The 27,760-nt window shown below is 47.0% G+C and overlaps 11 protein-coding genes across 11 annotated transcripts; 7 read left to right on the top strand and 4 right to left on the bottom strand.

Moving 5' to 3' along the window:
- On the top strand, positions 1–3,435 carry SPPG_01518 (uncharacterized protein). Its single transcript, XM_016749836.1, has 9 exons — positions 1–332; positions 412–669; positions 733–832; positions 891–1,622; positions 1,695–1,812; positions 1,874–2,082; positions 2,141–2,199; positions 2,256–2,446; positions 2,510–3,435. The coding sequence occupies exons 1-9, from the start codon at positions 87–89 to the stop codon at positions 3,258–3,260; spliced, it is 2,664 nt and encodes an 887-aa protein (XP_016612115.1). The 5' UTR covers positions 1–86; the 3' UTR covers positions 3,261–3,435.
- A 1,123-nt stretch (positions 3,436–4,558) lies between these two features.
- Positions 4,559–8,058, top strand: SPPG_01517 (uncharacterized protein; the record flags this gene model as incomplete). The annotated part of the gene is made up of 4 exons (XM_016749835.1): positions 4,559–4,610; positions 5,587–5,857; positions 5,917–7,144; positions 7,206–8,058. The coding sequence occupies 4 exons, from the start codon at positions 4,559–4,561 to the stop codon at positions 7,818–7,820; spliced, it is 2,166 nt and encodes a 721-aa protein (XP_016612114.1). The 3' UTR covers positions 7,821–8,058.
- Positions 8,059–9,183: 1,125 nt separating this feature from the next.
- Positions 9,184–11,998, top strand: SPPG_01516 (uncharacterized protein). The gene is made up of 13 exons (XM_016749834.1): positions 9,184–9,336; positions 9,450–9,554; positions 9,622–9,697; positions 9,766–9,999; positions 10,073–10,180; positions 10,239–10,322; positions 10,393–10,612; positions 10,668–10,825; positions 10,887–11,038; positions 11,103–11,148; positions 11,224–11,251; positions 11,321–11,634; positions 11,695–11,998. Exons 1-13 carry the CDS (start codon positions 9,275–9,277, stop codon positions 11,866–11,868), a joined length of 1,761 nt encoding a protein of 586 aa, XP_016612113.1. The 5' UTR covers positions 9,184–9,274; the 3' UTR covers positions 11,869–11,998.
- On the bottom strand, positions 11,536–13,628 carry SPPG_01515 (uncharacterized protein). Its single transcript, XM_016749833.1, has 9 exons — positions 13,312–13,628; positions 13,206–13,253; positions 13,070–13,151; positions 12,916–13,010; positions 12,686–12,840; positions 12,542–12,614; positions 12,407–12,472; positions 12,170–12,336; positions 11,536–12,115 (listed from the first exon to the last, which is right to left on the bottom strand). The coding sequence occupies exons 1-9, from the start codon at positions 13,593–13,595 to the stop codon at positions 11,919–11,921; spliced, it is 1,167 nt and encodes a 388-aa protein (XP_016612112.1). The 5' UTR covers positions 13,596–13,628; the 3' UTR covers positions 11,536–11,918.
- A 73-nt stretch (positions 13,629–13,701) lies between these two features.
- SPPG_01514 (TRAPP complex core subunit BET3) lies at positions 13,702–14,615 on the top strand. Its single transcript, XM_016749832.1, has 4 exons — positions 13,702–13,818; positions 13,883–13,980; positions 14,049–14,148; positions 14,215–14,615. Exons 1-4 carry the CDS (start codon positions 13,759–13,761, stop codon positions 14,518–14,520), a joined length of 564 nt encoding a protein of 187 aa, XP_016612111.1. The 5' UTR covers positions 13,702–13,758; the 3' UTR covers positions 14,521–14,615.
- Positions 14,492–17,192, bottom strand: SPPG_01513 (uncharacterized protein). The gene is made up of 16 exons (XM_016749831.1): positions 17,107–17,192; positions 16,973–17,053; positions 16,860–16,905; positions 16,716–16,794; positions 16,595–16,664; positions 16,346–16,540; positions 16,216–16,275; positions 16,020–16,160; positions 15,820–15,960; positions 15,692–15,759; positions 15,430–15,625; positions 15,287–15,369; positions 15,157–15,234; positions 14,991–15,097; positions 14,721–14,931; positions 14,492–14,666 (listed from the first exon to the last, which is right to left on the bottom strand). The coding sequence occupies exons 1-15, from the start codon at positions 17,179–17,181 to the stop codon at positions 14,723–14,725; spliced, it is 1,629 nt and encodes a 542-aa protein (XP_016612110.1). The 5' UTR covers positions 17,182–17,192; the 3' UTR covers positions 14,492–14,666; positions 14,721–14,722.
- A 172-nt stretch (positions 17,193–17,364) lies between these two features.
- Positions 17,365–20,041, top strand: SPPG_01512 (transcription factor tfb2). Its single transcript, XM_016749830.1, has 14 exons — positions 17,365–17,468; positions 17,531–17,619; positions 17,677–17,781; positions 17,852–17,971; positions 18,043–18,139; positions 18,201–18,292; positions 18,355–18,478; positions 18,540–18,611; positions 18,681–18,764; positions 18,835–18,970; positions 19,031–19,161; positions 19,225–19,272; positions 19,338–19,416; positions 19,481–20,041. Exons 1-14 carry the CDS (start codon positions 17,442–17,444, stop codon positions 19,708–19,710), a joined length of 1,434 nt encoding a protein of 477 aa, XP_016612109.1. The 5' UTR covers positions 17,365–17,441; the 3' UTR covers positions 19,711–20,041.
- SPPG_01511 (SBDS family rRNA metabolism protein) lies at positions 19,978–21,052 on the bottom strand (the record flags this gene model as incomplete). The annotated part of the gene is made up of 5 exons (XM_016749829.1): positions 19,978–20,106; positions 20,175–20,546; positions 20,620–20,749; positions 20,806–20,906; positions 20,963–21,052. The coding sequence occupies 5 exons, from the start codon at positions 21,050–21,052 to the stop codon at positions 19,978–19,980; spliced, it is 822 nt and encodes a 273-aa protein (XP_016612108.1).
- Positions 21,053–21,142: 90 nt separating this feature from the next.
- SPPG_01510 (uncharacterized protein) lies at positions 21,143–23,626 on the top strand. The gene is made up of 9 exons (XM_016749828.1): positions 21,143–21,802; positions 21,870–22,051; positions 22,113–22,242; positions 22,308–22,421; positions 22,488–22,631; positions 22,703–22,814; positions 22,877–22,910; positions 22,967–23,115; positions 23,187–23,626. Exons 1-9 carry the CDS (start codon positions 21,257–21,259, stop codon positions 23,318–23,320), a joined length of 1,545 nt encoding a protein of 514 aa, XP_016612107.1. The 5' UTR covers positions 21,143–21,256; the 3' UTR covers positions 23,321–23,626.
- Positions 23,595–25,765, bottom strand: SPPG_01509 (uncharacterized protein). Its single transcript, XM_016749827.1, has 3 exons — positions 25,278–25,765; positions 24,074–25,120; positions 23,595–24,001 (listed from the first exon to the last, which is right to left on the bottom strand). Exons 1-3 carry the CDS (start codon positions 25,530–25,532, stop codon positions 23,747–23,749), a joined length of 1,557 nt encoding a protein of 518 aa, XP_016612106.1. The 5' UTR covers positions 25,533–25,765; the 3' UTR covers positions 23,595–23,746.
- Positions 25,766–26,279: 514 nt separating this feature from the next.
- Positions 26,280–27,622, top strand: SPPG_01508 (uncharacterized protein; the record flags this gene model as incomplete). Its single annotated transcript, XM_016749826.1, has 9 exons — positions 26,280–26,363; positions 26,428–26,523; positions 26,601–26,669; positions 26,727–26,793; positions 26,860–26,945; positions 27,003–27,078; positions 27,135–27,279; positions 27,355–27,443; positions 27,507–27,622. The coding sequence occupies 9 exons, from the start codon at positions 26,280–26,282 to the stop codon at positions 27,620–27,622; spliced, it is 828 nt and encodes a 275-aa protein (XP_016612105.1).
- Positions 27,623–27,760: the final 138 nt, after the last annotated feature.

Here is a 27,760-nt window from a genome sequence, read left to right as displayed (position 1 = left end):
AACGGGAGGGCACTGAGCGAGATCTTGCTTTCATCTCTTCATAACGCAACCCTCTGGCGTGTTGACCCCCTCTTCAAACTAGGGCAATGCGGTTTCTATATCCTATATTCGCCTTGTGGGGAATAGGATTATGCATCCTCGTTGCATCATTGCAACCAGCATCGGCCGCCGTAATTGGGATTGACTATGGCACAGATTGGTTCAAAGTGTCCATTGTAAAGCCAGGCATACCTCTTGATATTGTTCTAAATGCCGAGTCCAAACGGAAAACACCAGCCATTGTGTTAGTTCGCGATGGTGATAGACGATATGGGTCTGATGCCGTGTCGTTGGTAGGACATTTCCGGTTGTAAACGGCTCCCGCAAGACATCCATATTTATGTTATTCTTTGAAATATTTGGAATAAATAGGCAACTCGATTCCCCCAAGATACGTACGGCGCTTTGAAGAACCTCCTCGGAAAGCTCTATGATGACCCCATAGCAGAAGAATATCGAAAGACGTTCACCAACTCCATGGTCAAAGATGCAAAACGGGGTACGGTGGCGTTTAAATACGATGATAAAACTGTGTACACAGTAGAGGAGCTCGTCGCCATGCAATTGGCGCAAGCAAAGCACCAGGCAGAAGTTGCTGGTGGAGAAGTAGTTACTGGAGCTGTTATCACGGTGGGTGTCGGTTGCCACTTTGAAGACAATCGAATCAATGTTTATTTGAAACTGTTGCTGTAGGTTCCACCTTATTGGGGACATTTTGAGCGCAGGGCTTTACTAGACGCAGCTGAGCTGGCAGGTCTGCGCGTCTTGATGTTGATGAATGACGAAACTGCTGGTACGATGCAAACTTTGAGCCACTCGAACCTTGGTCATGAGTCTAACCATTGTCCTAGTCGCTTTGAATTACGCGAGCGGTCGGTCTTTCCCGCATCCGCAGTATCATATCTTCTACGACATGGGCGCTGGAGGCACTGTGGCGGCACTAGTCAAATTCCAAAGTGTAGAGCCAAAGAAAGGCGCCAGAAACGTTACCGAATTGGAAGTGAAAGCGACTGGTTACGATGCCAGTCTGGGTGGCCACTCGGTCGATGTGAAGCTGCAGCAGCATCTCGCGGAACAGTTTGCAAAGAAGGCCGGCGACAAGCTCAAAGGCGATGTGTTCCAAGACTCTAGAGCTATGGCTAAACTATTAAAGGAAGCCAACCGTGTCAAGCAGATTTTAAGTGCAAACCAGGAAACAATCTCATCTGTCGAGGGCCTCATGGAAGATCTCGATTTCAAGGTACTAGTCACGCGATCTACGCTGGAAGATATATCAAACGATGTGAAGAGCAGAGTTCAGGATCCTGTGAAATCGGTTCTGGCGCAGGCAAATTTGACCGTTGCAGACATTGACTCACTGGTACTAGTGGGTGGAGGCGGCAGAATCCCGTTCATTCAAGCTGCGCTGATTGATCTGGTGGGCGAAGAGAAGATTGCGAAAAATGTGAACGCCGATGAAGCTGCAGTAATGGGAGCAGGACTCGAGGCTGCTACTCTTAGCAGGCAATTTAGGGTCAAGGAAATCCGTGTCAAGGACATCAATATCCATCCCATTGAAGTGGTATACGATGCGGAACCAAAAGGTCGGTCGAGTACATACATACCTAGACACTTTACTCGCATATGATTATTCTGAACGGAGCCTTGACCTATAGAGGATGCAGCGAACCGCACTTTCCGGACAACTCTCTTTAGCAACAAGACGGTTCTAGGCGCCAAGAAATTGATGAATTTCAAGCGGAAAACGGATTTTGATTATGAACTCGCATACAAGTATGTTTGGGAGAACATGGATTGGCACTCGGTCAGAAATTTGACCGTTTTCAACCAACAGAACTGGCAATAAGCCTGTCATTCTCCGCGCACATGTCGGCGGTGTTACTGACGCAGTCGACAAGTTCAAGAATCGTGCTTTTGGGGATCCCAAAGTCAAGTCTTTAATTGAGCTGACCGAGTCGGGACTCGTTTCCGTTGGCGAAGCTACCGCCCAGTTCGAGGTGGAGCAGACGGACAAGGACACCAAGGATGGTCCATCTCTTAGAGGTATTGCGAAAGCAAGCTGTCAGTCCTCGTTCACTGGAAGATAACCGAGTCAGCACAGATACGGTCATGAATTTCTTTACGGGAAAGAAAGATAACGGCAGTGGCGAAAATGCAGAGGTTCGTAACAAATATATTTCAGCCTGAATTCAAACACTTACATACTTCACATGCAGAAAAAAGAAGGCGAAGAAGAGCAGAAGCCTGAAGAAGCGAAGTCGGACTCACCAGATGCCGAAACCGATACAGCAAACAGCACCGTGCCAGCCGTGAAGATTACAATTGAAACAGTAAAGCTTCCGATTACCATCGAGTGGGAAACCATTAAGCCCATAGACGAAGAGTACAAGGCAGAAGCCAAGAAAAAGTATGTGCTACAATGCAGCTATGTTACCAGTGTGTACCATGGCTGACCCTGGACATTTTGAAGACTTGCCGCTCTTGACCGTGCGGACGCCGAAAAGCGTGCGCGTGAAGAAGCCAGGAATAGTCTAGAAGCGTTCGTTTACAGTAGCAAAGAATTCCTCTACGATGATGAGGTGGAACTTACCACAACCGAGGATGAACGGCTGGCATTCAAGGAGAAACTTGACGAGATGTCAGATTGGCTCTACGAAGAGGCGGACGTAGCGCCTACCGAGGATCTTAAGTCTCGGCTCAAAGTACTAATGGACGTCCATGAGCCGCTTTTCTTCAAGCGGAGTGAATATCGCAAGCGGGGAGAGGCAGTTACTGGCTTCCAGGCAGCGATATCCGCAGCCAAAAGCATCCTGAAATCCTTTAGAAATTTAACAGCAGACGACGAGAGCCGGTTCACCGAGAATGAATTGACTAGATTCGAGAGTCTCATAACGGCAGCTGAAGAGTGGCTGGGTACGAAACAAGCGGAACAGGCAAAGCTCGCACCCCACGAGCATCCTATCTTGCTTTCAAACGATCTCTCGACCAAAGCCCAGGAGATAACAAAGGAGATGTCAAAGCTGTTGGCTAAACCCAAGAAGCGAAAGCCAAGTCCCAAGGCTTCAACATCGACTTCAAGCACAACACCTACCTCGACGCCTACAGGTGCGGCCGAGGAAGACCAAAATCCTAAGGGGTCTGAAGAGCCTGCGGAGAAGGAGACTACGCGACAGGAACAACCGGAGGGCCAAACAGAAGCAGGGGGACACGATGAGCTGTGAAAAGGACGCAAGGAGAATCACATCTGTTTATTTTCGGCTTTTATTTAGATAGATGCACATGTACCAACTCGGCTGTAAAATAAACATCGCATCCGGAAAAAGTTCAAACTGTCGAATGTTACACTGAAAATGATTTGGCTATAGTTTAGAACCCATCTTTAAGGGAAGAGATCACCCAAATCAAGCTCCTATTTCTTCAACACACCTATTTTGTTAGTACCATTATGATGTCAAGAATCAGTTGGATGATTTCGGCATTCTCCTTGGCGTGGTTGACTTTACTTCAGGTGGTGGACTCTTCTACCAGAGGGATGAGAGTGAATGCCGGAGACATTTATTAGCTTGTTGCATGAGCCTAATTGCTTGCAATGAAAAAATCCCTCCTGGACAAAAACGACTCTTGATTGTGATTTTCTTTGCATCAGCCGATTGCTGACAGGCTGGAGCATACTGTCAAAATCAGCAGCAGGTGGTCAGTTGGAATTGCAGAATTACAGCAAAAATATTGCATCGCAGTGTTTACTAGTCGTAGTTCCACAGATATACTGCAAGATTTCCAAAAATGGTTCTGTGGGTGATGGTATTATGTATATCATGCAGGCAATTCCGAATTCCTACAGCAATCAGCGGAAAGGCCATCATTTAACCACCTGCCATACACCCATTTCAACGCTTTTCCGTCTCTCTACCTGTTGAAATCGCGAACCAGTCGTCTATTTTGTTTCGCAAAGCACTATTTCCAGCGCTTGCCCAAGGGTTTTGACCGTTCTGCAGGCCTTTTCTCGACAGTTCAATGCTGCGCAGGGAGGAGAAAAGCACCATTGATGTTGAGAAGTGCCATTCTCAACCAACGGCCTCCATGACCTATGTTAACACAATGGTATCAGAGGAACCTATTGTAAAGGGAGTTCGAATCGAATGCTGAGGATGTCCTGATCGAGTTTACGAGTATGAACTTATCGCCATCCGCAACAAAAGAAAGCACTCCTAGGCACAAATAGTCCCACCAGCCGCCCTACCCTTCGGTCATATGGATATGTCTGCGATCAGCAAGTTTTGCTGTTGCGGTACTGGAAAGCCAGTAAGCAGCGCCAGGGAAGCAGCCACATTGCCAGCTCGAAGAGAAACACGGGGGACCTCGGTTGGGGCAGGGAAAGCAGGTTAGACGACAGCTTACGACACCTAGCCATATCATGGTAAAAATTGACTATTCTCCTCCTCACATCATAGCTTGCCCAAAGTTGACACTCGCTACAGGGATAAAAGTGTGTCTGGCTCGATTTTCCTGTTACTCATCCATGCAAGATCCTCATTATAGGGAGGAGTATCGTCAACATGTGCAAGATGAGAGTATGCTTCGGGCAGTCAGCAACCCCTATTGACAAGGACACCTGCTGCATTTAGTGTCCTAACCGGTACAAACATGAAACCAAACAAACAGAAACAGAAAAGAAACCAGAAACAAAAGCAAGTAGGAAAAAAGAAGCGAGAGAAGAATGATAAGCCCAACATCCTGATAGATCGCTGAGAGCTGTAAAAATCAGCATCATCAAAGCCAAGTGGTGATTCTTAGGCATGCTTTGAATACAAAGGACAAAAGTCAAGACGAGTGCTAAAGGCATTTTGTCTCCCTTGACCTCGAACAAACTTACGATTCTCCAACAAAGAGGATCGCCGGTCGTTCAGTACAAGCATCAATCGTCACAAAATCTCGCATCCATATCCGGGTAGCCTGGATAGACTAACCAGCCTTCTATAAGAATTCGTAGGCAGTCCTGTGTCGCTCCACAAATATATACCGTTGCCTCTCTGTACACTGTCTTCAGATACATAAGCCAGCAAGTAAGCTGAACGCAGGAATGTATAGACAAGATTAAGCCATCTAACAAATAGTGTCACTGCATCTGTGGGTCAATCTTCAACGTAGCTACCATGGTGGAAGGGGCCGATGGTGACAGCTGAGTAAGGAAGGGGTTAACCAAAAACTCGGTGAGACCTTCTACATATTGACATGCATCTTTTAGCTCAATGATAAGGAAAAGGAGAAATCATTGAAGGGTTTTGGTAGAGTTGGATGATGAGGCTCATAACACCGAAACCAGTGGGCTGAGGGAGGGAGATGGGAGAGCATCAACGCAGAAATTCTGGATAAAAGGTCCACCGGTATGTGAATAGAGCCAGGAACAATTCACTGAAGAAATGTGTTGGAAAATACCAGTGGAAAGACAATTCATGTAGCCTACAGGATTGATGCCCGTTTAGATATCACGCTTTGCAACAGCGGGCGATGGGAACGTAAGCAAGCCCATGTGACTGTCGCGATCAGACCTCCAGCCCTCTTTGAGCAGCTTGAGATCTGCCGCTTCCCAGTCAGACCTCTTGGTCATGGGGACCTCCAACAACGTTGCTATCACTCCCTTGAAGTTGACCGAGAACCGTAGGACTCTGGAACTTGCAATCCGAAATTTTAGCAAGGCCGAGCATGGGAAAACAACTTTCTCTTATGGGGCAACTCCATTTCTAGTATGCAACCGAAAATGGGGGTGCAATGTATATCCGTTTGGCTTACGGCCGGCGTCAAAGGACTATGGGCAAAGGTGAGGATCCAGAAAACACAAGAGCGGTGCCTGTGTTGCTTTCTCACGAGTATGTCTAGGATTGATATATACCTACATATATGGGCTCAAAATGCAAACGAAACGGAAGAGCAGTTCCTTTCCTGGATTCGTGCAAACAATATTGATTTTCAGATAACAATCACAGAGCCTGAACCAGCCGCCCTTCATGTTGTTCGAAGCAGCCAGTCAACTTGGTGTGACATGGAGGATGCTGCTGGATGGTGGTTGATAAGCCTCCGAAGCTCGCCAAGATTGATGGAGTTGACCGATGACACGTTGATCATTAGGATCTCTTTCACGACAGGCGAAGCCGGCTTGCGCCAGAAACCCGACGTTATCAATGGAAAAGATGTAATTACCTTACCTATTGGGCCTGTGCAAGCCGCTGGTGCTCTACCGGCAGGCCTTTTTGATGACGCAAGGATTTCCGATCTGACTGTGATAGCTGGAGGAAAGCCGATATACGTGCAAAGATCAGTCCTTGCCAGCAGGTTACCGGGATGTGAACTTCCCGAGGATGGATCGCCTTTGGTCATTGATGATATCCCTTATGAGGTTGTACGGGCCACCATTGCGTATGCCTACACCGGTGCACTGCATGTAGAAAACACTGCCAAGAATCATGCATATCTACAGGTCCTTGCCGAGCGTTTTGGCATGGAGCAACTGAGAAGGACGTCTCGAAGAATGGTCTACAGTTGTCTCACGGTTACCGATGCTCTGGATGTTTACATGGCTCTCGGTGGCCTGTCTCCATCGTTACGGGAACTGATATGCGTTTACATCATTCAGAGTTTTGCTGAGATCAGATCGAGCGATGCGTTTCGACGTTTAAGTACGCATCCTACTCGTCGGAGTACTGCAAGCCTCTTAGCTATTTTACGACGAATGGAAGTTATTGCGCCACATAGACCACCAATTTTCGAGCCAACTGAATCAGCTGGGAATCTGGATTGGCGTCGATCGATGGCCTTTCGCTCTCTCTTGGCGAATCCAGCAGTTGCCGATGTGCATTTTGTCGTTGAAGGGAAGATTCTGACAGCGCAAAAGAGTGTGTTATCTAGCCTTTCTGACTACTTTCTGGCAATGTTCACGAGAGGGTTTCAAGAAAGCACGACTGAGCGTGATATCACTGTTGTGGAGATACCGGATTTCCCCTATAGTACAGTCCGCAACATGTTGCTATACCTCTACGTCCGTGAGATCGATCCACCATCGTCGATATCAGAAATCGGGTACTTGTACGTCATTGCGGACAAATATCAGGTTAGTACTACCACTCTAGTCACCTGCGGCCGATATATTTCTTCCTAACAACATACACTAGGTTCACGATTTGATGAGCAAAGCCAAAAGCCTTTTACAAACCCATATTCAACCAGATACCGTCACTGAATTCTTGTTCTCCTTTGCATACAAGTACGAACCTTTACGTCGGTTAGTGCTACAGTACGTCTTAGCCGATTTCAACGCGGTACGAAAAAGCGATGGATTTGCGCGTGTTGTCCGACATCCCCATCTGTATCCCGAGTACGTGACCCTCATGGATGAAATACTTGAACACCTAGTTGTGAAAGACTTTGAACAGACCGAAGCATCTCGCTGGGAAAATGAAACCGAAGTACCTGAATACGAACAGATGCTCGGGGAAGTAGATGCAATAGCAAATGTGGATGAATTGGACCGAGAAGCCAACGATGATGAGGAAGAAATTTTCCGGGATGCCCCAGCGTTTGTTGGATCGGATGCATACCTTGATACAGTTCAGCGGCAAGAATTCCAAGGAAAACGGCACGCCGTAGATGATGATACGATTACCCGCCCGGTTGAGAAGGATGATAACGAAACTGGACCGCAAAGCCCGCGCCGTGCTACTGGCGTCGAGTCTACCGGAAAGTTTGACGTGTCTAACGAGCAAGTTGATATTGAAAGCAGCTCCTAGCTGGGGTATTACCACATGTTGACGTTTCTGGCCTCCTTTCCGATGGATTATGTACATACACGTAGCATTACATGCCATTGCATAGTTTCTTTTTAGATAACATAGGATGCGTTCCTGCACACCGACATTTATCTGATTTTGCAAGATAGCAGGTCGAAGCGGGGGGAATAACATCTTGTTTCTGTGTCACAAATCTTCCATATCTATCGCTTTTGGAATGAACCTGCTTCCTCTGAGCATATAGCACCGGCTATCCAATGAAGTGTAACAGCATTTTCAATAGCCGCTTCAATAGGTGTGATTACAGCAGCAAATGTTGTCATAACAAATGAAGCTCCATTGATCTGGCGTTCGACGAATGCAGCCTGCTATTGTATCGGGCTCCCTACCACACTCGCAAATAAGATGATGCCCGTCGCGGCTTGAATTGTCATGTCCAAAAAAAAATGAGATGTGTCTCTGCAATTGAGAGCGGGAGAAGGAAAGCCATATACAGACTGTCCGATTTCCGCCTCACTGAACGTCCATCAAGTAGTGAACTTTGTCGTCTGTGCGTACGATATTTGTTCTTCATCTCGTTGGGGGAGGACCGTGGGAAAATCAAGATAAACAAATGACTCGCTTCACGCGTTTACATAATCTTGACTCGCGCGCCGTGGGCAAGGGGCTGCCAGGAGGTGGAAGCGACGACGATGATTGGGCGTTCATGGCGTGCTCACAAGAATGACGTACGCAGGATACGGAATCTTCCGCCGAGAATTCCGAATTGCAAAAAAAAAAAGCGCAGTTCCCCCAGGGTTATAAAAAGGCACTCTCTCCCGCATCCCCCCCACTCTCTCTTCACTCGCCTTGGGATGGCGTAAAACTCGAGCCCGCCCTGGGAACTTGGCGCTAAACTCAACTCGGTCGAAAAGTCATAACCGGATAACTTTAAAGGCCGTTGTAGTAATGCAACGTACTAACCTCTTTGAGGTGGGCGCCTGGGACTGATCGTGTGCGCGCGCCAGAAATGGTAGGAGCAACGACTCGCCGGAGCCTTCGGGCGATGATGGCATCCTTTTCGGGGGAAGGGCCTGTGATAAAGGATGAAATAGGATGAAATATGATATATGTTGACAAAGAGAAGCCGACGCGGTATTTCCCGTGCATACTTTGGATCCACAGCCGCCTTGATGCTCACAAATGGCCTTTGCAAACAAGACCGTTTGCCAGTCTCTTTTGCTTTGGAAGAGCCTTTGATCAGTCTCGCAGAGGGAAGTCGAAACTGCTGGGCTGGGATTTCTCTTTTGATATCCAATATTGCTCGAATGATGGTTAAACATGGTTGGAATCCAAGGATTTGGTAAGCCATCCAGCCAAATAGTCCGCTCGAAATTTCGATCAAATGATCGACATTCCTCAAGTATAATCTTGCCCGCGAGCATTCAGCCAGTGACAACCGCTTTCACGTCGCCATGTCTGACAAAAAGGGCGGGAAGAAAGGTGGAAGAAAATCGGCTAGCGCTACAGGGGACAGATATCCTTTTGTGTTTTATACGAAATATGAGCATGCTCATGTTTCATCCGATTTGCTTGACAGTTGTCCTTAACCCTTGACTGTTGTCTTTCTTGACACTTTGCCTCCAGCACAGATGAAGGAGATTTTAAGCAGGCCGAGAAATCAAAACTAGATGAGGTCACCATTGAAATTTATGAGGCCAAAGTTCGAGACCTCATGGAGAAGCTTGAGCGATAGTAAGTCCGGATATTAACGTTTATTCATGTTAATCTACTGAATTTAACAGCTACCTTATTCTTAAAGTAAAAGCAAGTGCGATGTGTTGACCAAAGAAAACGACGCCTTGGGCAAAGCTCAAGCAAAAGCCAGCCACGATAAGGTGCCATAGCCGCCTGTGATTGAAGCGTTCGCTGTCTGGTACCCCGCACTCACAACAACTTGGTACAGCAAGACATTGTGGAATTCCTGAACATTAAAGTAGGGGAACACGAAAAGCATATCAGTGATCTGGAGGAAAAGGTGGTTCAAATGGACCAAGAAAAAAGAGACCTCGAGGCGAAAGCCAAGACTGACGTGGAGCACGCGGTGGGAGCTGCTCATAAAGAGATCGAAGGCCTGCAGAGTCAGGTTGCTGTTTATAAGGCTCAACTGCATGACTTGAATACTTTTGCTGCAAGGAAGGTGAGGACTGCATTGTTCAGGGTCTCCTCACCAGTGGTGGACATTGACGACGCCAACTTGTCACTTGATAAAGGACGAGCTAGAACAGCAGCTGAAATCGTTGAAGAATCAGTTGGAAGCAAAGGAGCGGTCATACAAGGAGACTATTCACAATATTGAGCGAAAAGTACTTCAGGATAAGGTACATAACCAGTTGTACTGAAACTGGCAGCATTTTGCTTAAAGAGGCATCTACATAGAATTCCGTCAAGAAAGAGATGCTACAAAAGGTCAATGAAGCGGTGGCCAGCTTCCGACGAGTTGCGGATCAGCAGATGGCAGAGGTATAATGCGGCTGGGAAACTGGAGGCTGATTTCAAAATGCATTCTGATCCTGCGGTTTTGTGTTAACAGACAACGAAACGAGCCATCCGCGAGAACATGGCCATAACGTCTCAACTCAAAAAAATGAGCGCAAAGACGATCGAACTGATCGGCGAAAACGATTCACTCAAACAAAAGGTGGCACAATTACGAACAGGTAATGGGCTGCTCACGGAATCCGAACAAGAATTGGCCAAGAAGAATCAGACCAATCAGCGAGTTATCAAAATGCTGGTGGAGAAGCTCAAAGGTAAAGTTTAGAAACGTACCTGGAAAAACTCCTAACTGACGATACGGAATTGCAGAGAGCGACAAGATGCTGGAGATGGCATATGAAAGCGGTTTGTTGGATCTAGAGGGAAATGTCATTTATGATCGTGAGCAATACGAGTACGAAGACCGAGAAGAGGAATCAACAGATCAGATATATGAGTCGGATAGGAGTAGCAATGCTGATCTGCCGGTACAGTAATTTATACGCTCTCATGCTACACTGTCGTCGCTGAACCTATACTCCCTTGCAGATAGACGAAGATTTACAGACCAAAAATTCGCAGCTCTCTTCATTGTTAATGAAAGTCTGTCGGGTAGCAGATGATATGACTGAATACTGGGATGAACACAGACTTCATAATCAGGATGTGATATCGACCGATTTTGGCGCCTATATTGAAAGGTAGGGTTCCAAGAGCCGTTTTGCTTTCTCCGGAACAGCAGAAGTGAACAACAGTACTTTCAAGATTGCGGAGCACCTTGGTGGAAGCAGTGGCTGCTATCAACCACGAGGTACGAGTACCCTATCCCGGCACAAGGTTGACAACCAAACCCATGTACAAACATCTCCAACTTTCTCGCACTTAGGGGTTGGTCGACATTAACAGCGCTTCAAGTAAGTATGCAGCTTGATTGCGTCAACGGTACATATGATTCCGACACATCCGGTTGCATTTGGATTCAGTGGCGACAGACTCCTTTGCTGAGACACATAATGATCAAATGGGGCGCTCTGAGGAAATCGAAACGGATAAAATGTTGCGTCAAGAGACTGCCCCATTGGAATCTCAAGCTGGTCGTCAAGCCCCAGCAGAACCACGAAGAACACCTGAGTCGGTGAATGCGCATAGCCTTCCTAGAAAACTGCCTCCAGCCGGGTTGCAGGCTGTAATCGCGGCAATACCGTCAACGCAAAAAGAAAATTTGCAGTCTAGTTCATCAGACCATGAAGCATATCGCGACGTAGCTGTGCAAACTGCACCTTTGCCATTCGGTCCAGTATGTACACACCGTTTGATCAATGATTTTATATGGGTTTCTAACATTTCAAATATCCAGAATACGAAAAGCGAATACCTTCTAGGAGAAGTTCGACAGTGGGGTCCGCCGGCTCATTCACTTCCACGTAAGGGTCTCGGTTTGTACGTCGCACGCAGAAACGGATCACCTCCACCTCCTCTTGTGTCAGAACACGATACCCTACGACATATAGGCCCTCCATTACGATCATAAAGAGAGTAGATAATGTTCAGGTGCTAATAGATTCCGCAACTTTTGTGCAGTCATCGAAGAGGCTGTGCAACATCCCACACGTGGAAAATGTGATCATAAAATGAACATGTTCCCAAAGTGTCCTTTGCCGATTTTCGGACAGAAGTTTCTTCTAGCTTTGGCTTGAGGTTAGAATAGCACCAGTCTGCACCGTAGGCAAGGGAGGTATGCTCCATATAGCTGCACACAGTTTCACATCGAGTTGCGTCTGTCAGGATATATTATTAGAGTCATGTTTGGAAGATGTGGTGCTTCCATTTACCTGTATCGACGTTTAGGATGTGAAAGCCATTGTGCATACATGCAGCGAGCAGCTGCCCGGGGTCTGTCGGGTGCCATTTCAGACGCCAGACTCCTCCCCCCGTATGATGTTCTAATAATGGGGTGCGCATTTTTCGTGTGTCCCAGATCATGATGCTTTCATCGTAGCTGACATTGGGGGTAGAATAGTTATGCAAAAGGACAAAGAGTACTTCTCTCGCGAGAGACAAGCAATCACCTTCCGGTTGCAAGTATATGTTGGCGATGAGGATGCGATTGAATACTGCAAACTCCGGCCTGATGCCTTAGAATAATCGATGACAAAATGTGAGCACTACAGCAATGACATCAGGAGACAAGATCCAGTACGCACCTTCTATTCGTAAAAGTGGGTGACGCCGGGTTCATTCGAAGGTCCCATCCTTTGAGAGTACAGTCGTCGCCACCTGTGAAGGGATGGCAAACATGTTAGCAAATACATGCGAAGGAATCGTGACTGTAGACAGACGATTCATACCAGTATAAACAATCTCCGTCTCCCAGTAATTAAAGGCCGAGATCCAAGCTTCAAATTCATGTGCGTGCCATTCTTCGCTTCGCACAATCGACCCGCCGGTTATTGAAAGGCGGGCAATATTTCCATCGCTTTCGCTGATTATAATTCGTGGATCGCTGGCGGACAACACAGAGTACTATTGTTCAGGACACAAAAAACGATCACAATTTTCATACTGAGGTGCATCTTACCTGTTATTGACGCGATTTGACCAGTCCAGGGATAGACTGAGGACTCCATCCTTCCCGTTAGAATGTGAGGCCTTTGGCACCAGCTCCTCAGAGCCCTGCACATAGTCTGGCTTTAGTTTCACGGTAATTCTTTATGCACTTATTTTTCACCAACCTCATTCAAGCCAAGAAGCTGCGTTTGTCCCAACGCATCGACAAGCCCCAAGTACGCCTGACCATCAACTGGATGGTGTGACCTGCGTAGATCACGCTTAATGTTGGAACAACAGAGTTGACACTAGCAGTCCCACCATTTCATATCAAGAATGGCACCAGTTTCCATCCGGAAAACCTCCTTCCTAGACAGAAATTTTGTGAGGTTTCGGAAGCGTTGTTGACAATAAATATTCAACTCACGCTACGATGGATTCTTCATTCTCTCCCGACTCTGTCAAACCGAACAATAAGAGTCGACCAAGCCTACCGGTATTGAAATTTCCCTTGTCCTCCGCGATTTCTGTTGTCGTCTCCTTTATATTCCCATTTGCGTCTGGGGACCAGAGGTTACCGTCTTTGACCACTTGATAAGTTCCAACCGCTACCACATGCGTAAAGGGATGTATCGGACAGAACTCAACAGCGTCAGCGCTGTACTCTGTATCTATCCGAACGTGAGTGCGGGTCGTAACCGTGGAGGTCATCTATAATAGTCTACATGAAAATGAACATGTCGGTTTTTACAAGTTAGTTGGATTCTGGATGCTGGATCACGTTCACTGGCGGTGAGTCAACCGTCAACGCGTTCTGCCCGTTTAGCTTCCCCCATCTTTCCTCAATTTACACCACCAAAGAGCTAAGATTACCATGCTTCGGCAGCCACGACAAACTGGAGATGAGATATGGAAGACAAAAGTGGATAAAATTGTATGCTGGTTCAAAGGATCGCCCCTCATCTGCGTTTTCTAGACTCTAACGAACGTTTGCACAGAGCGCCGAACTTTTTACGCTGACGTACGGTTCAGTCGTGGCGCAACTCATGAAAGATCACGAAAACTATATAGAAGTAAATAAGCACTTGGAGAAGATGTGGGTTGGTTGAATGTTCTGTGGGGGAGATATATCGTTCTCGTTGCTAAAAACTGTTTCTACCACAGGGGATATAATATCGGAGTACGGTTGATTGAAGATTTCCTGGCAAAATCTGGTACTACCAAGTGCGGTGACTTTCGGGAAACGGCAGATACAATAGCAAAAGTGGGTGTTGGGCCTTTGAAGGCTTGATTGCTAGTGCCTCGTTAATTTACGCCGCGATTCGGACAGATTGGCTTCAAAATATTCCTCGGTATATCACCCACTGTAACAAACTGGTCCGCAGACTCCAAAGAATTCTCCCTAGTCCTCGAAGATAACCCGCTTTCAGATTTCGTGGAACTTCCAGAGGATGCCGTGACCGAATTGTGGTATTCCAATGTTTTGTGCGGGGTACTACGAGGGGCCTTAGAAATGGTTCACATGCAAGTGGAGGTGGCATTCGTCAGTGACATCCTACGAGGGGATGACTTAACGGAGATGCGCGTAAAGCTGGTCAAATATCTAGAGGAGGAGGTGCCAGCAGGAGAAGATTGATCTGTTTTGTCGTTCATACAAAAAGCAAATACAAAAGTTAACATATGAACTGACTGCTCAGCTCGAGTCAGAAAGATTTGCCCGCGGCTATGCTAAAGGTTTCAGACATCTACAATTGGTGGGGGTAATGTGCCAATACCACGAGTCTGGTGGGTGGAGTATTAGTATCAGTTGCGATTTTACATGAGGTATGACAGTACCTTTATTCTTCTTCATAATTCTCTGCCAGCTGTTCAATGGCCTCTCTCATTGCCCGCCAATCCTCTCCAGATATCCCATGCTCCCCTTTCTCATATAAGACAGCAATAGGTGTTGAAATTCTGGTCAGTGTCCGAGCAGCATCAATGATCAATTTCTTCAGCTGAGGTGATATTTGTAGGTGAGTCATTGTAGCTACTCGGGTTACAACCCCTGCATCAATAGATTTCATGAGAAAACGGAATCAAAATCACATCGCTCTGTAATCTTACCGCTAGGTCGCTCAGCCAGATCATCGACAAGACCATTGTTATCAACATGCTCGGTGAAAAATTGAGGAAAAGTTTCCGCGACCGGCATGGCCTGGTCGAGCGCGATGCTGGACCGTCATCTCTTTGAGCGCGATGGTGGGTCTATTGAGAGGAATAAGAGACTTACCTTCGGCCACCAGCCATTGCTGACTGCGAATTGTAAAGCCTGTCAAGTGCCTCTTGTACTTGAGATTTGGTAGGCGGACTAGATGAGAATGGTTAGGATTTTGCTATTCATATCCCCCACAAACGCTCACCATTGTTGATGTTCGTGATTTTGAAACTTTGCAATCTCAGCTACACCTCGTGAAACGGCGACGTGTCCGAAATGGTCTCCTATCTGCAGCAAATGTCATGAGTTTGGCGCACCTGTAGCATATGTTAATTTGTGGGAACCCACCGAGTCATATGGCAGCTGCTGAGTCAAGTCCCGCATCCATCGTATCCTTGAATTTTGGGGGCTCATCACGGTGGTAAAAGGTGCATGCTTAGGCATGGGAAATGGAAGAGAAGAGGCTAATGCCGCCAATGTACGGGCGCTTCCGCCACTGACAACATCAGCCATGTCAAGCATATGTAGCGGATTCGCCTTTACCCTGGAATGAAGGGGGTTATCAAGTGCTCAGCGCACTTGTAATATGGGGAGAAGGGGACGGACATACCGAACCGGGAGTAGTGTGGTCTCTATGGCAGTAGACAGGTAGGCACTCCAATGATATATAGAGGTAAACTAGATAGAATCACAAATTGTCAGCCGGCACTCAATCAAAAAAATACGTGCCATACGCACATCTGTGCTGAGATACTTAGACCATCCATTGGGATCAAGATCATTTCTCGTAGGTGGAAACATAGGAATGTACAAGGAACTTGTTCGGCAGGCGGCCTCCAGAAGCAGTGCTGAATTGATAGAACATATGGTTCGGCTTTTCTGTAGATTGTAAAGTGAGCTGTACGCTGAAGGCACTCTAGGGAACAAAATGATTCCACCTCAGTGTATTCGTGCGGAAGCGGCTTGTGGATTCCAAAAGTTATGGCAGCTTTCTTGGGAAATTCATCACGAAGATATTCCAACAGACTGGCGGTAATGCCTGAAAATCCGTCTACAGCATCCGCCACAAGGTTAAACCCCTACTTGGTTCGTAAGTACAGCATTTCCAATCATGGTAATGATTTAAACTCGCACCTGCAACGAATCGCATTCTTCGACAAAAAAGCGAAGTCGTTCATCAAGGACGTCTTCCTTCTATTACCGTATTTGAATATGCACATTTACTTTTTAGGGGACGATGAAATGGGCACGGCTGGGTACTCACAACGTCAGGCTGCGAAAAAATGTCAAGACCTTGGGTGAATGTTGAAAAAGGATTCCTGTCGTCCTCGTGCAAGTAGTGGGGTATCTCGACTATACTTTTGGGATGATAATAAAGCTTGTTGAAATCTGACCATACAGACACTTTTCTTTCAAGCTCATCGGCGTAAGTGAGTGGTATTGTAGTCTCTGGCGGGGGCTAAAGTTTGGATTAAAGGCCCGCCTACGATAACAAGTGAGTCTCGTATGCTACCTCGTCCAGATGATGAAGGAATTGGTTTTTCGGGTACGGCTCTTCTGCATATCGTTCAACTTTGCCACTCCTACAGCGTCTTAGCTCTTGCAATAGAGTTATAGATATCAGCGCTTCTTACCAAGTGTCAGCGGTGTAGGATGCGCTCTCGTTTGAAGGTTCGTATAGAGGACTAACTTTCTTCAAGGTCCCCAGACCACCTTGACATTATGTCAACACTTGCATCTTGTACGTACGCCAAAAATCAGTAGAGACACGGGTACACCTTTCAGATCGAACAGGATCAACCGCGGGGTATATGTTTCTTCACCCTTTCCGATCACAAAGGATACGTTGGTACACCGGTTGTCGTTTTTGGAAATGAAAACGGATAGTTACATATACGTTGCTCCCGGCCCGGAACAAAACATCATGTTGAATTTCTGGTTCATCGTCTGGGTTGAAGTGAAAATATGATTCCTAAACATAACGGTATGAGAATGTCCATATGCCCAGAGCACGACATGTTTTACCTGAATATTCCAGAAATGTGTTCCGACCCAATTAGCTGTGTGGCCTAGCTGCAGAGTTACGATTTCCTTGGGCATTTTGGCAGATCACACCAACCGAGCATTGGTATTTGTGAGTAATGGAATGCTGCGCGTCATTTATCCATATCTGGCTGTATATAGTTTTCACAGCCGCTCAGATCACAATTTAACCACTTTGGGAATGATCCACACTATATCCAAATTGCATCCAAGTCTGAGATGTCATTGACCAATGTGGAACTGTATCTTCCTGTCGCTTGACGGAGTTTTCGTAAACATCTAGTGCCGGGATCTGGAGATGTTCAGGCGATCGAAACATGTCGGACTCATTGGCTACCGTAAAGGTATGGCACTGGATAGTCACGTAAAGCGTTCACATGACACTTAAAATGGCCAATTGCAACAGAATAGTATCCAAGAGTACCTAGAAACTCTCCCCAAACAAACATTTGACAAACTCTACACTCAGCCTGCAACATGTTTAGCCGCGCTTCGGTGAGAATTGATATCAGGAGAGCTCCTTGAAAACTCGAAGCTGAGACCTGGAAATAGACTCCTTCCACCTGTCGCCAAGCAGATCGTGATGCGACTACTCTATACACAACGCCCCGTCCTGAAAGCAGATGTTGAAGCTTGGTGCTTTCAGGAGCATCGCAGGTACGTCACATGGGCCTATTACGACCTTTCTTCTGAACAGCAATAGTATAACACGACTGCTATGTTCCAGCGATCTCCGAGATAGTCTGAAAAAGCTTGCCAAAATGAATATTTGCACAGAGACCGGTAGCGAACATCTCCAGATCAATCGAATCTTTCAAGAGAATATGCATAATGCTCTGGTTGGCGGGTGAGGACCAATAGGGCGGGAGTGAGCACCAGTATTGTAATGACGCACGTTTACTTGCTACCCTAATGTAGTGGTACACATGCGAGTTTCGGAAAGCCTGCCGATACCCAGGATAAATATGAGGTAGACATTCCTTTTCTCGATCGGTATGCATCTGAAGCCTGGGAGGTATGTCAACGAACTGATAGATTACAATTGAGAGTGTAACCTTATCAGCTCTGTTCATCAGGCGGTACTACACTACCTTGTTGGCACACCAACTGAGAAACGACCGAAGGCAGTCGGAAGATTACTTGTTGCATCTGGACTACAAGAGCAAGAGTAAGAACGCGAAACGATCGCCTATCCTCTGGCACAAATTCTAATACATAGCGTTCTTCCAGTGGCCGGTCTGGTGTAACGGACGATGAAAGAACCATGATCACAAGCAAAGGATTTCAATTTCTATTGCTAGATGTCAATGTTCAAGTGTGGTCGCTCTTGCTCCAGTATCTTGAACTGGCAGAGGTGAGAGCCTGGAAGTACAAATCGTTCTGAGGTTTCCACGCTAAAACGGATGTGTTATCAGAGGCAACTGCAAATGGATATCGTGGAGGTCCTGAATTTCCTGTTCCAAGTTGGCAGTTTGGAGCTTGGTCAGGTTAGTGACGCGACCCGATATGTTCTTCACTTGGCCATATATGGTTGTTGCTTATGAATGGTATGGCAGTCATATTCAATAGATCCTTTGACGGACACTCAAAAGATGGTTCTGGAAGACCTCAAATGGTTTGGCCTCTTCTATCAAAGGAAGGTTGGTATACTTGGGAAGGGCCAATGTGCACGACGCCGAAATTACTGACTTGAAGCACTCTTTGGAATAGAAAAAATCGAGCAGGTTTTACCCCACACGAATGGCGACATCCCTCACGTCAGGTTCAATGATTGCTGCACGGAAGCCAGAAGAAGGTCATGGATATATTATTGTGGAAACCAACTATCGAATATATGCTTATACGGGTTTGTATTTATGGTTCTCTGAAGCGCTTTCAGTTGCACTCATTTTATGAATTCCGGTAGAGTCTCCTTTGCAAATCGCTATTTTAAGTCTCTTTGTCTCCCTGCAAGCACGCTTCCAGAATATGGTTGTGGGGCTAATTACACGTGATGGAGTAAGAGATGCGCTAGCGAAAGGAATCACAGCCGATCAAGTATGTACTGCTTTGTTCAAGATTGCCGTTGTACCCGCTGCACTGTCTCATTATGTTGCGTAGATCATTACCTACCTCACCGCACATGCACATCCGGAGATGAGGAAACAGGTTGGTGTACGGTTTGGGTGCCTCAAGGAAGAGCGTTTGACCCGAATATGTTGCCATATATACAGTCGCCAATTTTGCCCGAGACGGTTGTTGATCAGATTCGATTATGGGAAATGGAGCGGAATAGACTGCGAGTGTCTAGAGGTAAAGTCTCAAATTTCCTATATTGTGTAAATTCTAGCTATATTCATTGTACGTCACATGGCAGCCTACATGTACAACGACTTCCCCGACATACAGGAGTACAAGCAACTCAGCGATTATGCAGAGCCATTTGGTGCGATTCTCTGGAAGAATGATAAGAAGCGGATTTTGGTGGTAACTGAGGAGGGTCACGAGCAAGTCAAAGCGTTTAAGAAGAGAAAGCAGGCTGCCAAAGGGATTCCTGGAAGTGGGGGTCATGGCCGAGCACAAGCATCTCCTCTCCCTTCACGATGATGCCAAAGAAGCCAGGGTAAAACGATTTGACAAGATACTGGCAGTGCCTCTTTGTGTGTCGGGTGTTCTCGTCACGCTGAATTGGCCAATTGCTGATGTGCACATTCCACCTAATGCCGTCAGTTCACCAGCCCTATAGTGTTATAATTGGTAACATTCCGGATTGCCGTTTATTCCGTGCATACAGAGCGTGTTTGGATAATGCAGATGTTCTCTTCAGAATGGATAATTAAACACATGCGCTTCAGATTCTATGGACTAGATAGTTTATGCAAAAGCTTCATCCCTGTCGTCCGTATCTCGAATGCTCAACACCTCAATTTGTCCTCTACCCTTTGTTTCCTTCTGCACAACATCTGTCAATGCCCTGAATTGTCCAGGATTGATCAGGCATATCTAAAATTTTCGAGCGCATTAGATCATCCATCATTCATGCAACTTCATGAAACTGATATCAGGCTCACCAGCTCATATTCATCGCCCCAATCTTCGTCTTCTGTGCTCTCTATTAGTGACGAGATCTTCTCCTTTACTCTCTTTCCTTCCTTCCCAGGTATGGCAACACGAAGGCGCATCTGTGCTCTAGCTATTGGAATGGTTTGTTTTTCTTGTAACTGCTTGATCACTTCAAGGGCTTGCTGCTTCGCGTTCCGATTCGGGTTGACCGAAAAATGAAGGTCCGCCATGGCCTTTTCAATCATAGTCACGGTATACGGGCGTTTGGTATCGGGATTGATACACTTTTCCGCAACCGTGGTAGCAATATCTCTCGAAAGGTTCCCTAGCTGCTGTGTTCGTTCTTTTTCTCCAACTTGCAATTCACCCTTTCGCAAAATCTAACTATGCCAAGGTTGTTTCATGTCGGTGGTTACAGCTCTCAGTCTTCTGAGATATAGCCCAATTGCGTACCTCCAAAATGATCTTGTCCGTGTCGGTTGTTTTGAAGGCTTTGTTGAGGTCTTCTTTATTGGCAAGTTGCCCTTTTGAGACGTTCACAAAAACTGTGCGGGTTTGCAGGACATTATCGAGGTCGGTTTCCCTGCACTAAACTCAATCTCTGACTCGCATCAATTTTGTTGCTTGCAAATGACTTACACATTGTTCCGCCATTCGAGAACTTTGTTTTTGTAACAGGCAACTTCAAACCGTTTCCCACCCTTCTTCAACCGTACCACGGACACATTTGTCAACCGCACCTTGGTTCCTACTGTCAGACGACATTGTCTATAGTTCGATAAGATACAAATCATACCTGATTGACCGGAGTGAAAATATTTGATGACATGCCTGAGCGATAGTCAATGGAGGGTCCCAGCAGATTCCAACATTCCTTCTTCAGCATGACAATCGTGACTTAACCACAAATTGTACGGTTCCAGTCGGTTAAGTCGGGGGCAAAGCAATTCTTGTCATCGGCGGAGATTTCGGCGTGAGGTTTTTCGCATCTGGCTCGCAATCTGTAGGACTCATCTAAGCGCTTTCATAAGCGCTTAACCCGTTGCAAGCAGGTTCTTTCAACGTCTCAGATACCTTATCATTCTTAGCGATGTCACCGGAAACCGCAAAGCGGCATAGAACTCCCTCCATTGAACGTCTGCCACAACCACCATCCTCAGACGACGACGAAGAACCGCTCTCCAAACGCCGGAGAACTGCCAGCGATGATGTTATCAAAGCACCAGATAGTTTGTTTGCTGGGGCGGAGGCCAGCCCTACCTTAAGCAGTAAACCCAAACGAAGTAGAAGTGGTACACCAGAACCCGCGAGGCGCATGTCCTCCTCCTCGGAAGAGGACGAGGCGCCACTATCGAAACGCCGTCGAATGGGTCAGCAAATATTCAGCTCCCAAGAGACTCCTGCCAGTGACACACCTACAAATACCCCTGCTCAAAGTGGAAGAACGTTGGCTAATCAGAGTATTGGTGTACAAGGAGAGGCGGATGAAAACGGGGATGTGGCAAATGGTGACACAGCATCAGCGCTCACAACGGGCGAAGTACCACCGAAGCTGCCAAGTCCATTGATTGCCCCAACAACACTTGTGGATGATATTCAAGATGGTGTCCAACCCGCACCAGAAAAATTTAACGAGGTGAATTTCAGATCTTGAAGTGCAAAGCATCTGCCATCTTTGAGTACTGACGTGTGGTGTCGTTTAGGTCCGCTCCGCGAAATACAAGCGAATCTTAGAGGAAGAGCAGTCTGGATTCGTGAGTTTTAAGCTGGCGCACAATGATGGCCGCAAGGAGAATCTTGTTCTGCTGTCAAGACTCAAAGCCGTCATTCAAGCTCAATTGCCGAAAATGCCAAGAGAGTATATCGCTCGCGTGGTGTATTCAAGGTGAGTAATAAACGGCACGTGTGGTCGGACGGTCATTGGAGCTGACCTCCCTTGGTTGCAGGGAGCACTTTAGCTACGTCGTTGTCCGAGCCAATCGTGAGGTGATCGGAGGTATCACGTTTCGACCCTTCGAAGCACGGAAGTTTGCTGAAATTGTGTTCTTGGCTGTATTGAGTGGCAATCAAACTTCGGTACGAGGTCCTGACGTATACATGACGGGTTTATTCCGTCCTTACATGAACCATGATCATCATAGGGATATGGGGCACGTCTTATGGCCCATTTCAAAGACTACGTACGTGATACCTTTGGCGTGCAACATCTCCTCACCTACGCCGACAATTTTGCTATCGGGTTTTTTAAGAAGCAGGTTAGTTCAGTAATGGCGCAGTTTCATGCCTTCATTAGTGAGCGGGCCATAATCGCATGCTTTTAGGGCTTCACTTCGGAGATAACCCTCGAGAAAGCAATCTGGGTCGGATATATAAAAGATTATGAAGGTGCCACTCTCCTCCAATGCACATTTTTCCCCAAGGTCCGGTATCTTGAAATTTATACCATATATGCGGCGCATCGAAAGGTACTTTCCCATGCTTCGGGCAAAGGCGCATGTTGGCTAAATGCGGATGCAACTCACGCACGGAATCGCAGGCTGTGTTCCAAAAGATAAAAGAAATATCCCAGTCGCACATTGTGTACCCCGGCTTGGATGCATTTAAAAAGGGCGCAACGCATGTCAATCCCCAGGACATCCCTGGACTTCGTATGTTGCATCAGATGCGCTCCTGATTTAAATTACTTTTACTTATTGTTCACAATTCGTAGAGGAGGCAGGCTGGACGCCCGATATTGAAGAAAAGTATGTATCTATGCATCAACGCCAGTCGTAACCGCATTGACCTTCTGCTGCACTAGAATACGAGGCTCAGACGACACCAAAAGTCCAATGTATTATATGCTGAGCCAACTACTTGGTGAGCTTAGAGAGAACCAGAATGCTTGGCCCTTTACAGAGCCTGTATCTGGAGTACCTGACTATTATGATATAATTAAGCATCCAATGGGTAAGTTCCCTTTCCGTCCCAATCCATGTCTGCTCCTCAATTGCGTTGTGATAAACATGTCGCATCCGCAGACTTGCGAACAATGGGCGAGCATCTGGAGGATGGGAAATATCAATCTATAGCTGAATTCGAGGCTGAATTCGCATTGATTGTTCAGAATTGTAAAATTTATAACGAGGACCACACGCCGTACGTCAAGTGGTGAGTGCCTACCGGACGACCTAGACATGGTTGATATGCAGCTCATACTTTCCATTAGCGCAAATCGGCTGGAGAAGTTCTGCAAAGAGCGGATACGACAGTTGGCCGCGGATTATGGCATTCCTGTCACATGAGCTCAACTGTCATTTGTCTGATACTGTCCTTTGAAATAGCTACATTGGCCGGTTCTTCCGGCCAATTGATTTTTTGTACTATATTTTGTCTTGTCCATACATCCCGCTTCGATAGCAGGAAAAATATCATTGGGATTCGACTGGTTCGTTTCAAAATATTATTATTCTTCAGTGTCTCTATAAAACACTTGCAAAAATATCACCTATATACAATCCCCAGATCGCACAGTGCCCAGCACATTAATAAGTGTCAAGGCTTCTAATCATAAAACGGGTATATATATCCCCCACAGATTTCAAACTTGCCCAGCGTGGGCGGCGAAATTCCCTTGCAACATCTCGGTATGTCCGAAAGAGCCCCGGCGTGCAACCATCACCAAAACTTCCGCCGCTTCCAGATCAGCACTGGAAATGCTGCTTATTTCAAGGGGTTCAATGTCCTCCGAGCGTAAGTATGAAGGGACGGTTAGGTTTGAGGCGGGTAGAGGAACGCCTGTGGTCGTTGGTGACTGCGGTTTGATCATGTTGTCAGTCACGGTAGCCGACGGTTTCTATAAGCAAGCAATTTTAGCTTAGAGAGCAACTTCCATGCAGCGTCAGCCCCTCTACAGCACTCGACTTACCAAGCGTTGCTCTGCCACGCTTGTCTCAATAAGAACTCCAGGAGCAGAAGCTTTTTTCTCCGTGGGACTCATAGATGGTGGAACTTCCGTAAAACCCAACTTTCTCCCTGCAACCTCTGCGGCCGGGGACAGAAAATCACCGTCCAACACTTCTTCATTTCCATCCTTATCCACCCAAACCCATCCACGCATCGTCCATTTCCACTTTCCACCACCGCCTTCGCCTCTCCGGGACCTTCGCCGCCTTTCAGAATCCGGGGTTTGCTTTGAATTGTCAGATAAAGGGGAAGGAGTTGAAGTTGTGCTGTCGACGTCCACTTGGACATGCAAGTCACGCCCGGCCTTCGTTGAACTCTTTCTCGGTGCGGGATTTTCTTGCTTAATCGGAATTCTCTTCTTTGCCGGTTTCTTCGTTCGGTTCATGCTTGGTCGCAACATAGCTAGTACCTTGTTATTCATGCTCGCCTTCCGTTTAGGTCGTACCTCCAGCTGTGGCAAGGTATTATGGCTGGCATTTTGCACTGGCTTTGGTACACTGCCCGCCTTCCTGGCTATGCGCGGCTTGGAAGCATCGCCCATCACTTCGGCTACGTCCATTTCTTGTGGCTTGAGCAGTGCGGTATCTTCTGGCTTATTCTTGTTCAATTCAGATGTGTGATTCGCAGATACTGCTTCGAACGAACGGCTGAGGCGTGCACATAACAGGCAGATGCAAGTTGCATTTCGGTCACCCGTAACTAGCCATTCCAAATGCGGGCGGAATTCTTTTGCGCTGCGATAAGAGCCGCCAGAGGGATGCCCGTATAAGTACTGATCAATCCGAAATTGCCCGTCCTGCGTCCACGAGCGTGATTTTACTGTGAAAAGTGTATATCCTGTGGGGAAGGCTTTTAGACCGAGCATCGGAAGCCAGACGTGTCGCGCGGGAGTATCCTCCCCTTCTAGAATGGTGACCGTGTCGGAAAGTGGTGGGTGCAGGCTCGCATCACCGTCCGAAAACTTTGGGATTACCGATGGTGCTAGCAAAGCTGCGTCGATGTGCAAACGCTTGAAAATCAAGTGGCGCCCGACAGACAATAAGGTTAGCAATCATTGTCATAAACGGTGTATCTCAGTGCATTGCTTAACAAAATACACCCGTTCTGTTCGTCTATGAAGATGGCTGACATCCTGGTACGAACAGGAGAATTGAGCGAAAGTTTACCTTCTTTTCCTCTGATCGTGTTCCTGCTCCTTTTCTCTTTCTCCGCACCGATGACGAGTCCGCCATTGACGGATCTTTTGTAAGATCATAACCGTTCTGTCCTTTTAGAACTTCATCGTCGTCTCCACTCGTGCATAAGTCGCTTCCAAGCTCCGACAGCGACGAGTCGCTGGCAAACAGCGACTCCTCATCCGGAGCCATTGCGACAGGTTTCACCTCCATTGCAACTAATGTGAGGTTTGTAATAGCTGCCATACAGTAAATGGTGCTGTTGGTGAGGGTCTGGCAGAGAAGCCCCGAGGGTTCAAGGTCAATGAGCCGCAACCGCAACCGATAGAGCTGAGCGCTGTCCGCAAAGCCAACCTTTCCCGCGAACCAGCTCTATCCGGGGGTTTCCAAGCAATTCTTATCTCCTAAAAGTAGACAATAGCACCTTCAACTATACTCTTGCTCGTATTTTCTGTTCAGCAGTCCTTCAAAACCTCGGAAGGAAGAAAGGAGAACAGACTCCAAATTACCCCTATGTATGGGTCATGTGACAAATCGATCGTACCGCTTACCTCATCCGTGTCCTGAGCTCCACTTCGAAGCTTACTCTCTCCATAGTCTCCCGCTCTTGACTTATCGTTTTCAACAGCAACATGGAATTTGAGGTGATGTTCTTTCACAAAAGTAGTGGATGAGAAGCAATTGTGCAAGAGCAAAATAATGCTCATGTTGACGCGAGCAGCTACTAAATCGTTTGTTTATCTTCCATTCCATTGAACGCTGTCAGGTAGCTGCAGTCCAGCCCCCTTCAGACACTGTCTCCGAGTTGGCTTTCTCGTAGGTTTTGAGATCGTGTTAGGAAAACTGTCACGATGATTAGATGACTTCTCATTCATTCAGACCTCGCTCGGAGCATCTTGCGGCGGCTTCCTGGGACGGTACCGTCAGAGTCTGGGAAATTCAACAAAGCGGTGTGTTTCTCTTCAAGCAAGCAAAAACTCATTGATTATATAAATGGATTACATTGTTCCAGGATTGACTGTCGGCAAGTACATTTGGCAATGCGGACCGACTACTCTCTGCTGTCAATGGAGCAAGGTACGCCGAACGCTCATGATGATAGCAAATGCATGTATATGCTAAACTACATCCTTTCATGTAGGATAGTGAGAAAATATTCTGTGGCAGCTCTAACGGGATTGGCGCAGTCTTGGATCTTCAAACACCGCAACCGATGCCTTTTGCCCGGCATGCGGCGGTATGCGACCCCCGGCGCCTAACGGTTTGCGTGTTAAACATAGGATCATACTAATCGGCAGCATTCCATTTATACAGCCCCTCAGATGCATTCGTGTTGTGGATGACGCTGTTGTTTGCACTGCTGGTTGGGACAAGCAGATGAAGGTATCACATTCCTGAGTTTGGGACTCCCAAACGGCAGCCTCCAACACTTCTGTCAAGTATTGGGATCTTCGTGCTCCCAATAGCGTACTGACATCAGAAACTCCGGAGCGCGCGAAGTCAATGGGTATGTACATAATTCATCCTTCCCTGCAATCCAATCTATAACAGCTGTCCCGTTTCCCTCCTTTAGACTTTGCAACTTCTCTATTGGTGGTGGGAATGGAGAATAAAAAGATTGGGGTATATGATATGAGAAAACCTTGCGAGCCCCTCAAGGTTGACACTAAATTGAATTCTCTCTGCATAACCACGACGCTCATGCATAGTGTTCAGGGTGACCAAGGTCCGCTCCGCCGCCCGATCCAATGCGTATCCGTATCTCCGTCGGGTACCAGCTACGCATGCGGTGGTATGTTCTGCTTTTTATTGTCAGCTGACACCATATAGAGGCGTCTTCCTTGCCAGGTGTGGATGGCCATGTTGCAGTAGAATACGCCGATCGACAAGGCTACATATTCCGGGCCCAAGAGGAAGCACAGACACCAGTGAATTGCATGGCTTTCCATCCCGTCTTTGGAGCACTCGCAACTGGGGGAGCGGACGGGGTGTGGTACGCAGCGCGTTCCTGCCTGCAATCAGCAGCCACGTACTAATGCATATCATCTGGTATCTTCACTTTTGACAGCAATTTCTGGGATATCACCCAAAGAAGACGACTGAAAAGGTCCATCCAAGCCAGTTCATCCATCACTAGTTTGACTTTCAACCCGAACGGTACAATCATGGCTTTCGCATCTACTTGCGATCAAGAGGTATGCAGATGTCATCACTACGCAGATTCATTCGGCGAAGCTAAGATTCACAAGAAGCCAAGAACCCACGGTCAGCCAATCAAAGTGACCCTTCGCGCTGTGACAAACTCGGAAGCAACCCCTCTGCCTATGGATATTTGACGCTAAAGGACGGGGCAGGGATCAAGTGAGTCGACACTAAGAATTTGTCTGAATAACGTATAGTAGCATATTGCGGTGTAGTTAGCGCGATGTATTTGTTTAACCTTTGAATAATGGTGGTTTCAGTGGTGCAAGCTG

This window comes from Spizellomyces punctatus, assembly GCF_000182565.1.
Source record: "Spizellomyces punctatus DAOM BR117 chromosome Unknown supercont1.2, whole genome shotgun sequence".
NCBI lineage: Eukaryota > Fungi > Chytridiomycota > Chytridiomycetes > Spizellomycetales > Spizellomycetaceae > Spizellomyces > Spizellomyces punctatus.
The sequence above is the reverse complement of the archived record's forward strand: the minus strand, read 5'-3'. Positions and strand labels throughout refer to the sequence as shown.